The following is an 11,593-nucleotide window of genomic DNA, read 5'->3' on the forward strand; positions in this document are numbered from 1 at the left end:
TTATCTCCAATAAGGGTTTAATCTCCAAAATTTATAGGGAACTCATACAATTTAACAAAAGAAAGATTAACAATCCAATCAAAAAATGGGCAAAGGACCTAATTAAACACTTCTCGAAAATAGATATTCAGAAGACCAAGAGACATATGAAAACATGCTCAAAGTCACTAATCATCCAAGAGATGCAAATCAAAACAACAATGAGGTACCATCTCACACCTGTCAGAATGTCTATGATCAACAAATCAACTAATGACAAGTACTGGCGAGGACGGGAAGAAAAAGGAACCCTCCTTCACTGCTGGTGGGAATGCAGACTGGTGCAGCCACTATGGAAGACAGTATGGAGTTTTCTCAAAAAATTAAAAATGGAACTTCCATTTGACCCCACGATCCCACTTCTAAGAATATATCCCAAGAAATCAGAAACACCAGTCAGAAAGGATATATGCACCCCTATGTTCATAGCAGCACAATTTACAATAGCTAAGATTTGAAAACAGCCTAAGTGCCCATTAGCAGATGAGTGGATTAGAAAACTGTGGTACATCTACACAGTGGAATACTACACTGCTGTAAAAAAGAAGGAACTCTTATCATTTGCAACGGTATAGATGGACCTAGAGAGCATTATGCTAAGTGAAGTAAGCCAGTCGGAGAAAGATGATCACATGATCTCACTCATTTGTGGAATATAATGATCAACATAAACTGATGAACAAAAGTAGAGCCAGAGTCATAGAAGCATCAAACAGACCATCCAACCTAAAAGGGAAGGCAAAGGAGAGGGTGAAGGGTAAGAGATCAACCAAAGGACTTGTGTGCATGCATATGAGCATAACCAACGGACACAGTCAGTAGCGGGGTGAGGGCATGTACTGGGAGGTGAGAGCGGCTGGGGAGAGTTCAGTGAAGGGAAAAGGAGACTTATGTAATACTTTAAACAATAAAGAATTTAAATGAAAATTAAAAAAAAGAAAGAAAGAAAGAAAGAAAGAAAGAAAGAAAGAAAGAAAGAAAGAAAGAGAAAAAGAAGATACCTCTAGGCCTCCAATCCTTGTTTTAAATTTATCATTTATTTATTTATTTATTTATTTATTTTTAGGCCTCCACCCCTTGGTGGAGTATTTTTTGCTGTTGGTTGTCCTGGGTTCCCTCTCCTTTTTCTAGAGCTCCGGGGAGAAGGTCCTGGGAAGCTTGACATCTCTTTGTAGCATAAGGAACTTGATCCTTGAAGAAGGGAGTGTCTCCCACCACAATTTTGTCATCATCCCATTCAGACAACATCCCCCCACTTGCCACACATGAAGCTGGCAAGACTGAGGAAAGGGGCCCTCCGTGCTCATGGCACTCTTCCTTTCCCGGTGTGGGGGTGTCTAAGTAAGAAGAGATCAGAGGATGGCTCGAATGCTCTGAGTAAGAGAACAGAGAGGAGCAAAATTGCCAGCGAACTATTCTATGTCCTGTACCATTGCAGGAGAGCCGTGAAATGAGCCTGAGTTATGCCTTCTCTATAGCTTTGCGGGGAATGGCCTAATTCTGACTGGCAGGTCCCTCCTGTCACTCCATGTCACCGCTTAAGAGCTATAAAGCTCCCATTCACATGCAGGTGATTACTTACCTTGGGTCTGAGGTCAGAAGCCATATCTGCAATCAATAAAACAAACAACAAAGAAAAAAAACCACTTCAATTTTCTCAAATCTCCCAAGATTTAAAAAGGAACAAAAAGTTACTGTGGTGTTTGCTGACTGGAGTGATTATATGGTTCAATCATTTTGATTTACAATTGCATCTTTGTCCTTGTGGAGAGAACTCTGCAGCTGAGCCACAGGAGATGGAAATGGATTAACCTTCCAACATGGGGATATAGGACGTGCTCTAGGGAGCAGGCCTCCATCCGGGGTTAATGCAAAGTCCCCAGTCCCCATGAATACACAAAATTAAAGAGCATTCATTTCTTCTGCTTTCTTTTTCTTTTCTTTTGATCTGCCATGAAAAGGGAATTATCGGCACGCCCCAGCCTCCGTTTTATATTTCTCCTTATGTATTTTGCATCATAAAGCAGCTGAATCTGCTTAACGTGTTCTAGGAGCTCTGAAGTAATCTTCGGTTGTTGTGTGAAATAGACTGCAGAAAAGTGAGAAACAAGAGGTCATTCTGGATGTAATTTATGGGCCCTATTGCAAATACAGTGGCTTTTTACTTTCCAGAAATAAATAGATCTGAGTGTTCTCTTTGCATATGAAAGGGCCATAACACTAGGCCAGTGATTCTCAAACCTGGGGGAGCATCCGAATCACCCAGAGAGCCTGTTGAGACAGGCTGCAGGGCCCCAGCTCCAGAATTCCTGATTCCATAGGTCTGGCGTGGGCCCGAGACCCTGCATTTCTAACTAATTCCCAGGCGAGGCTGATGCTACATCAGAACCACCACATTCTACTGAACCGAATGTACATAAAAAACCATTCCCCTCTCTCCAGCTGATCTGAGAAATGGACAGTTTCCTGGGTGCTGATATTCCCATCACTGCCTCCAACCTGCATATAAATGTGGAGGCTGGATGGCGAACCCAGCTCATCTGGACCATTGAGACCCTTGCTGTCCCACTTCAGCTTGGTCAAACTGGACATAAATGAAGATTAATCAACTGAGAACAAGGGAAAGCTCTTTATTCAGAGCTTGCTCGTGCAAGGGAGTCAGCCACGTCATTAGCATTTTGGCTGAGACCCGCAGGCAGGAGGGGCAGTGGTAGAGCTGTACAGTGGAAGGACAGGAGGCCTGGCTCTGCCCCGGTGGAGGTTGTTGGCTGGGGCAGGTACAGGCGGGCTGACTAGAAGGGGGCGTCCATCTGATCCATCAGGGGTGAGCATCTGACTTCCTCCAGCTGGTCCTAAGTTGGAAACAGAGACAAAAATTAAGGAAGTTGTCAGTTATCAATCGTCTTGGCCATTCTGGGTCAGTTGTTACAAAGGTTGGATCGTTACTTAGACAGCTGTCTGACTTCCTACAAGTCTGACTGACAGCAGGCTGGCCTCCTGAGCTGTTTAGTGGAGGTACTAGGTTTGTTTCCTGGGCAAGTGGCTACTAGTGTAGATCAGAGTTCTACTTTTATATACGGTCTGGCCACTGTCCATATAATCACTCTCTCAGGATACACAGTAGACGCTCGCTTTTTATTGCTTCCTAAATTCCTGTTATACTCCACAATGGCCAATTTCAATTAAACAATGACATATTCATGAAGGGCCTACTATGTGCAAGATATTATGTTAGGCACATGAATTTTTATGAGACACAAGCACCAGTATCAGTGAGAAGCAGCCTGAGTGATTTGGGCATCAAGGAGAAAGACAGGTGACAGTGTGTGTGCTGAGAGCCTTCCACCACACTGACTGTAGGTTCCTTTCCTTCCCCGGGTCTGGGAGCTTGGTCCCAGCTAAGAGCTTAGCTTTGCACCTTCGCATCAGAGAAGAGTTGGCATTCTTCTCTGCTCTGCAGGGTCAGATCCCCAGGGCTGTGTCCAAAGTCCCTCAACTCCCAATAAGCCTGGTGCTTCTCTGTTGCAGGTGGATGATCTGAAAGCCAAGCTGGCCACGCAGGAAGTGGAGCTGAAGCAGAAGAATGAAGATGCAGACAAGCTGATTCAGGAGGTGGGCGTAGAGACTGACAAGGTGAGCCGAGAGAAAGCCATGGCGGACGAGGAGGAGCGGAAGGTGGCCCTCATCATGCTGGAGGTGCAGCAGAAGCAGAAGGACTGTGAAGAAGACCTGGCCAAAGCAGAGCCCGCACTCACAGCAGCCCAGGCAGCTCTCAACACCCTCAATAAGGTAGGATGCTTATATGCATGCATACAAGTCCTTTGGTTGATCTTTCCCCTTCACCCTCACCCTCCCCTGCTTTCCCTCTGAGTTTTGAGCATCTGATCGATGCCTCTCTGTCTTTACATCTGTTTTTGTTCATCGGTTTACGTTGTTCATTATAATCCACAAATGAGTGAGAGCATATGATATTTATCTTTCTCTGACTGACTTATTTCACTTAGCATAATGCTCTCCAGCTCCATCCATGCTGTTGCAAATGGTAGGAGTTCCTTCCTTTTTATAGCAGCATAGTATTCCATTGTGTAGATGTGCCAAAGTTTTTTAATCCATTCATCTGATGATGGGCACTTAGACTGATTCCAAATCTTAGCTATTGTGAATTGTGCTGCTATGAACATAGGGATGCATATATCCTTTCTGATTGGTGTTTCTGGCTTCTTGGGATATATTCCTAGAAGTGGGATCACTGGGTCAAATGGAAGTTCCATTTTTAGTTTTCTGAGAAAACTCCATATAAGCATAAGTGATGGATGTGGACAATGGGGGGTGAGGGTGAGGGCAGGATTGGGGGGATGAGGGGACATTGGGGGGATAAGGACACATTTGTAATATCTTATTCAATAAAGGGAAGGAAAAAAAAGCTTTGGAAACCAAAAAATAATAATAATAATAAGGTAGGATGTCTGTGGTGCCTGCCCACCCTCAGGGCGCAGATTCCTCCTCTCTCCCATAGGCAACCTGATACCCTGGTGATCCAAAGAGACACAAGGGCAACATTAGGAGAGCTTAGGGTGGAATCCAGCTGTCACTAGCTCATTCACTAAGCAAACAAACATTTATTTAAATGAACTATGTCAGTCCCCAGAAGCTACCAATAAAACCCCAGAGATGTGAGTCTTAGAGCCATTCAGGACAGAAGGGGTCAACCTGTGCAGGGCCCAGAGATGAGAACTGACTTTCCTTGAGTCACAAACCTCAATGTTGGAACCAGACTTTATAATCCAAGTCCAGAGATCTTCTGGCCATACATCCCCTGGCCGTTCTACCCATTATGTACTATCAGATACACAAGCCTTTTAAGGCCCTATGAAAATATTTTAAGATGTGAGAGTAAAACAAGGTGTTGTCTCCAAAATATTTCTAAAAATCTACAAAATCAAAATTAGCAAGCATTCAATTGTCAACAACATGTAACTATGTGTCAACTAAATTTAACTCATACTCATAACCATTTGGTGGAACATGCATGACTCTTGAGCTGTATTCATAAGGCAACTTTATTTTGGTTCCCTTTAAATTTATTCCAGGTGTTGGGGGAACATGTGGCTAGCTACTTCCTTTTATTGTTTTTCACATTTCAGCTCCTTTCACACTGGGATAACCATGGCTGAGGGGCAAAGGGAGCAGAGAGAGAAAAGTGCAGACAGGCTCACGTCATCAGGAGTTGGCATCAGAGAGGAACGGACACTTTCTCTGTTGTGATGTCTTCCCCCTGAAGGTTTCTTTCTTCTCTTTCTCCTGAGAGTCTAGCAATTCACTTGGCCCTTCACATGGACGGCGTGGTCAAGGTCTAAGACAACCTATGCCAGGTGTGCTGTGCACGCATCTTGGTCCGTGGGAGACACCTATGCCTCCTTTCTCTAAACATGCTCTGAGGGTGCTGGCCATGCATGCAGCATACTGTCCTAGTTCCACTGTCGGGAGGCTAGACAGCTATTGTCACACTCTTGATTTCAGGGCTATACCTTAGACTCCAGACCTCTGTGTTGCTCAAACTATGGGAGAAACATTTAAGTTTTCTGGGTGGTCTCCTTAAAGCCCCTCCCTCTAGACTTGATGTGAAAGGAAGGGGCAGATGCCCCATATCTTCCCTTAAAGGCAGATGATTGGGACTCACCAACAATCCTCACTAAAAGACCTCCCTTATCCTCCAAAATTCTGGCTCGTTTGTACCCTCAATGTAAGTGAAGGCTTTTGAAACCTTTTTTTATTCGTTCTGCATAGCTTCACCTCATTTTGGAAGTTAATATCTTTTGTCCTAGGGCCTCAGCAAATCTGGGACTAAATGAGGTATATTGTAAAATCCTGCTGTTGTGTATAGTTATATATAAATTGTATTTAATGGGAGTTCTGAATGCATTTTAATATTTTTATGATGTGGGGTGGGACTCCCTAAAACTAAGGGTACGTAGGGCCTATAAAGGCCTTAAGTTGGCCTCTACCCTAATTAATAGAAAACACAGTTTCTCCACTGGGAACTCTGGGTATCATTGGGTAGGCCAGGAACTGGAGGTGTAACCCAATTCTCAGCTGGAACCTTATAATACAGCCAGGCCAGGCTTCTCTCTGACCCCTCGCAGTGGCATCCATATCGATCTCTCAGTCTTTGATTAGACTGTAGTACCCTTCCCAACCCCAGCATTTTGGATTTCCTCTTCTTTCGCCTCATTATGAATCCTACTCATATTTCAAAATCAAACATATTCAGTTTTTAGAGCACAGAAGATGCACTGCTTTGCTAATACACCCTCCTTTCATGTCCCCTAGTCACATCATAAGGTCTTCTGACACAGGCATATGGTCTAAGATGAGCTGAGTTTAAATATTGACTGGTCTATCTACTGTGTGTGGCTCTGGGAGTGATTTTATCTTCTCTGGGCCTTCATTTCCTTTGTTTGTTAAGTGGAGGTAATAGTAATATAGTTCCCATTAGGTTTTATAAGGATTAAATGAGACAATATATGAAAAGTAACTAACAGATGTCAGCCACTCAGTAAAAGCCTTCATTTCCTTTGTTAAGTGGAGGTAATAGTAATATAGTTCCCATTAGGTTTTATAAGGATTAAATGAGACAATATATGAAAAGTAACTAACAGATGTCAGCCACTCAGTAAATGTTGTTGATGATGTCATTATAACAAGTGTTATCATTTCTGTTTCCATGAAACTGGAAACAATGTGAATGCCCGTAAATACTCTTGGTTAATTTGTTGGATGGTTAGTTAGTTGATTGATTATTGGTGAAAAAAATAAACATGAGTGCCTACTATGTGCCAGGCCATGTCATAGGTACTTTCCTTCTAATTAGCTGAGTAGCCTGGCACAAGTCACTGGAGTTCTTGATCCCTCCATTTCTATTCTTTATTACATGGAAAGGGGCAAATAGGAATTAATGGGCTCTTATCTCACATTCCCATCCAATCTATTAACAAATTCTATCAATTCTACCTTCAAAATATATCCAGAATTCAAATGATCTGTTCTACTGCTACCCTCCGGTCCAAGCCACCATCGTCTCTTCCCTGGACTGCGGCAATAGCCTCTCCGTTGGCCTCCCGCTTACACCTCCACTACAGTGACGCCTTTGCCCATTACAGCACTCTGAGTGTCTTTTAGAAACAGCAGTTTGACCATGTCATCCCTCTGCTCAGAATCTTCCATTGGCTTCCCATGATATTCAGGATAAAATCCAAAGTTGTCACCAGGCCTACTAGCCCTACGTGATTTTGCCAGGTCCACCTCTTCTACTACATCAGTTACTCCCCTTCCTCTTGTCACTCTTCTCCACCACATGGACCTCTGGCTGTGTCTCAGGCACTCCCAGCACAATCGCACCCAGGGCCTTTGAACAAGAAATCGGCTGTATGGAATGCTCTTCTCCCAAGTCTCCCCATGATTCCCTCCTCTTCTTCTTTCAGCTGTTTGCCTAAAAGTTACCTTGTCAGAAAACAAATAATAAAGGTATTTATTAATTTCAGAAAACATTTAAGGCATACAAGAAGAAACTATAACCCAAGGTAAACAATGTTAATCACCATTATCAAGTACATCATGAATGTTCTTCAACTAAAAATCTTTATGTAACGATAGTGGGGGAAGGACAATTAGGAGAGAAAGGAAGGCAGTAAAAATAGCTAAATATTCACACTTCATCATAGGAAGTGCTTGATAGCATTTAAATTGAAATACATAGCAGCATAAGCATGTTATTTATGGATAAGGAGTGAGACGCAGAATTAATGCTGGGAGAAACTGTGAGTGGTGGTTTTGGGGGAGCTGGAGTTGGAGTGCAGTGGGCCTGTGCTTTACTCTAAGCCTTGTAGCTTTCTTAGAGTTTGTACACTCTGTACATCTATTACATTCATGGGAATGAAACTTTTTCATTCTCGATGGCTTGAGAGCACAGAGGAGGGCACAGCTGACGAGGCAAGAGAAAGCCCTTCGTGACCACAGGATGCGCGTTTTACTAGAAAAGACCATCCAGGAGAGGAGTCATGTTTGCAAAGACGTGGCTGCAGGAAAGGGTGAGGTGTGTCTGAGCCAGGGTCGCAGTGGGCTCCTTGCAAGTGGATGTGGAGATGAGTCCCTCCAGGTGGACTAGCAGGACCATTGGCAGTCCCATTCATCGCTAAGAAGTGGACCTGTGGACTGGCGTTTACAGTCCACAGGTTACAACCCACTGATGGGTCTCAAACAGCATTTTTTAAATTCAGATACAATTGACATATGAACTTATATTAGTTTTAGCTGTACAAACTAAATTCAATGTTTGTATATATTGCAAAATAATGACTGCAATAAGTCTAGTTAACCCATCCACCACACATAGTTACAGTGGGGGGTTTGGGGGGGGCGGTTAGATAAGAATTCTTAAGATCTGCTCTCTTAGCAACTTTAAAAATACAACTAGTATTGTTAACTATAATCATCACACTGTACATTTCTTCCCCGGGACTTATTTATCTTATAACCTTTGACACTTCACCCATTTCACCCACTGATGCAGTGGGATAGATGGGACTGGGCCACGTGTAATAGGGAAGTATTGCTTCATGAACTCGAGGGTCCCTCAGGTACCCTCAAGCCCTCTGCATTCATAGGACTCTGGTATTTAAGAACCACACCCCTGTTTTCTCATCATTTTCCCAGTTAACAATGAATCTTTAGTTAATACAAAGAAAACCTGCAAATCAGAGCTTGGTAGTGAATCTCTGCACATTTTCAGTTTCTGCTTTGGCAGTTTCATTTCACTTTTATGGCTAAACTGAAATAAATCCAATAAAACTTTTCCTGCCTCATTAAGGAATAGTTCTGCTTACAATTTCATGGCCCTTTTTTCACCCTACAAAGTTATTTGTAATTTTCTATTTATTTTCTTTGTATTTCTTACAGTGAACTTATTTTTTATAATATAAATAATATATAATGACATTTGTGTTGTTAAAAATAATTCAAATGGCATAAAATATAAAATCATCCTCTTTTTAACTCCCCTAAGAGAGAAGTCCTGCTCTGTGTATTTATATTTATACAAATGCACATAAAGAGTATATCATATTTTAAATATAAATGTACAGGGTGGGGCAAAAGTAGGTTTATAGTTGTTCATATGGAAAATAATACAATCTATAATAATAAAAGCATAATACGCTAATTAGACCAGACAGCCAAATGACCTTCGGGTCATCATTCTGGACATCCTTCCGGATGAAGCCACTGTGGCGGGTGGCCGAGACAGAGGTGGTTAGGAGCGATCAGGCAGACAAATGAGTGGTTAGGGGCAATCTGGCAGGCAGGCAAAGTGGTTAGGGGCAATCAGACAGGCAGGCAGGCAGAGGGGTTAGGGGCAATCAGCCTGGCAGGCAGAGTGGTTAGGGGCGATCATGCAGACAAATGAGTGGTTAGGGGCAATCTGACAGGCAGGCAAAGTGGTTAGGGGCAATCAGACAGGCAGGCAGGCAGAGGGGTTAGGGGCAATCAGCCTGGCAGGCAGAGTGGTTAGGGGCGATCATGCAGACAAATGAGTGGTTAGGGGCAATCTGACAGGCAGGCAAAGTGGTTAGGGGCAATCAGACAGGCAGGCAGGCAGAGGGGTTAGGGGCAATCAGCCTGGCAGGCAGAGTGGTTAGGGGCGATCATGCAGACAAATGAGTGGTTAGGGGCAATCTGACAGGCAGGCAAAGTGGTTAGGGGCAATCAGACAGGCAGGCAGGCAGAGGGGTTAGGGGCAATCAGCCTGGCAGGCAGAGTGGTTAGGGGCGATCATGCAGACAAATGAGTGGTTAGGGGCAATCTGACAGGCAGGCAAAGTGGTTAGGGGCAATCAGACAGGCAGGCAGGCAGAGGGGTTAGGGGCAATCAGCCTGGCAGGCAGAGTGGTTAGGGGCGATCATGCAGACAAATGAGTGGTTAGGGGCAATCTGACAGGCAGGCAAAGTGGTTAGGGGCAATCAGACAGGCAGGCAGGCAGAGGGGTTAGGGGCAATCAGCCTGGCAGGCAGAGTGGTTAGGGGCGATCAGGCAGGCAGGTGGGCAGTTAGGGGCAATCAGGCAGGCAGGTGAGCAGTTAGGGGCATCAGGCAGGCAGGCAGAGTGGTTAGGGGCTATCAGGCAGGCAGGCAGCTTAGGCGCCAGCAGTCCCGGATTGCAAGAGAGATGTCTGACTGCCAGTTCAGGCAGTTGGACATCACTCGAGGGGTCCTGGATTGCGAGAGGGTGCAGGCCGGGCTGGGGGATCCCCCACCCCCACCCCATGCACGAATTTTGTGCATTGGGCCTCTAGTAATCTATACTGATAAAAGGGTAATATGCTAATTAGAGCATACGTCTTCCAGATTTCCTTCCTGATGTCCTTCTGGACAAACCCACAGCAGCTCAGGCAGGCCGCGGATGGCAGCTGCCACTGCCAGGGCTGGCCCGAGGCTCAGGCAGGCCATGGATGGCAGCTGCCGCTGGGAGGGCCCAAGGCTCAGGCAAGCCGTGGTGGCTGCAAGGGCTGAGGCTCAGGCAGGCGCTGCAGCTGGTAGTGGCAGCAGCAGAGGAGTGATGGGGGCATCGCCTTCCTCTGATCGGCCAGTTGCCTCAGTAGGACATCCCCTGAGGGCTCCCAGACTGTGAGGGGGCAGGCTGAGCTGAGGACCACCGCCCCCACACACACACACAGTGCATGAATTTTCATCCACCAGGCCTCTAGTTAATAAATAACAATACAAGAATAAACTCTGTATTTCCTGCACTCATAACTATAAGTCTATTTCTGCCCCTCCTTATAATGTCAACTTACTTTTCCTCATGAAACAAGACTATTTCATGCCAGGACATGCATTGAAACTTTACTTACTGCTTCCTACTGCCTCATGGTATAATTGTACTGTATTTAATTTAGCTATTGTTGAGTGATTAATTAGGTTCTTTTTCCCTCAGTACAAATATCCTTGTGCATACATCTTTATTGCACATGTGCAAATATTTCTCTGGGCAGAAGAGAAGTACTCTTGTTTGCTAGAACCTGGCAGCTGAATAAATGCCTCCTCCACCCTCAAAGATATTCACGCTCTAATCTCTGGAGCCTGGGAATTGTAATTCGTGTGGCAAAAATGACTTCCTTGGTGTGATTAAATTAAGGATCTTGCGATGAGGAGACTGTCCTGGATTATCCAACTGGGCCCTGATGCATCCTAAGGGTCCCTAGAAGAGGGAGACAGGGTCAATGGCAGTTTCCCTTCCTCCTTTCCAATGTGGATATCTTTTATTTTTTCTTCTTGTCTGATCACTGTGACTAAGACGTCCAGTACAATGTAGAACAGTGATGGCAAACCTTTGAGCTCGGTGTGTCAGCATTTTGAAAAACCCTAACTTTGGTGCCATGTCACATATAGAAATTTTTTGATATTTGCAACCATAGTAAAACAAAGACTTATATTTTTGATATTTATTTTATATATTTAAATGCCATTTAACAAAGAAAAATCAACCAAAAAAAATGAGTTCG

The 11,593-nt window shown here is 44.3% G+C and overlaps 1 protein-coding gene across 1 annotated transcript in view; it reads left to right on the top strand.

Moving 5' to 3' along the window:
* Positions 1–11,593, top strand: part of DNAH9 (dynein, axonemal, heavy chain 9) — a 362,890-nt gene that overhangs the window by 238,964 nt on the left and 112,333 nt on the right. The window contains exon 48 of the mRNA XM_005875413.2: positions 3,568–3,828. Within this exon, the coding sequence (XP_005875475.1) occupies positions 3,568–3,828 (261 nt within the window). The remainder of the gene's footprint in view (positions 1–3,567; positions 3,829–11,593) is intronic.

The sequence above is a fragment of the Myotis brandtii genome, unplaced genomic scaffold, assembly GCF_000412655.1.
Source record: "Myotis brandtii unplaced genomic scaffold, ASM41265v1 scaffold461, whole genome shotgun sequence".
Classification (NCBI taxonomy): Eukaryota; Metazoa; Chordata; class Mammalia; order Chiroptera; family Vespertilionidae; genus Myotis; species Myotis brandtii.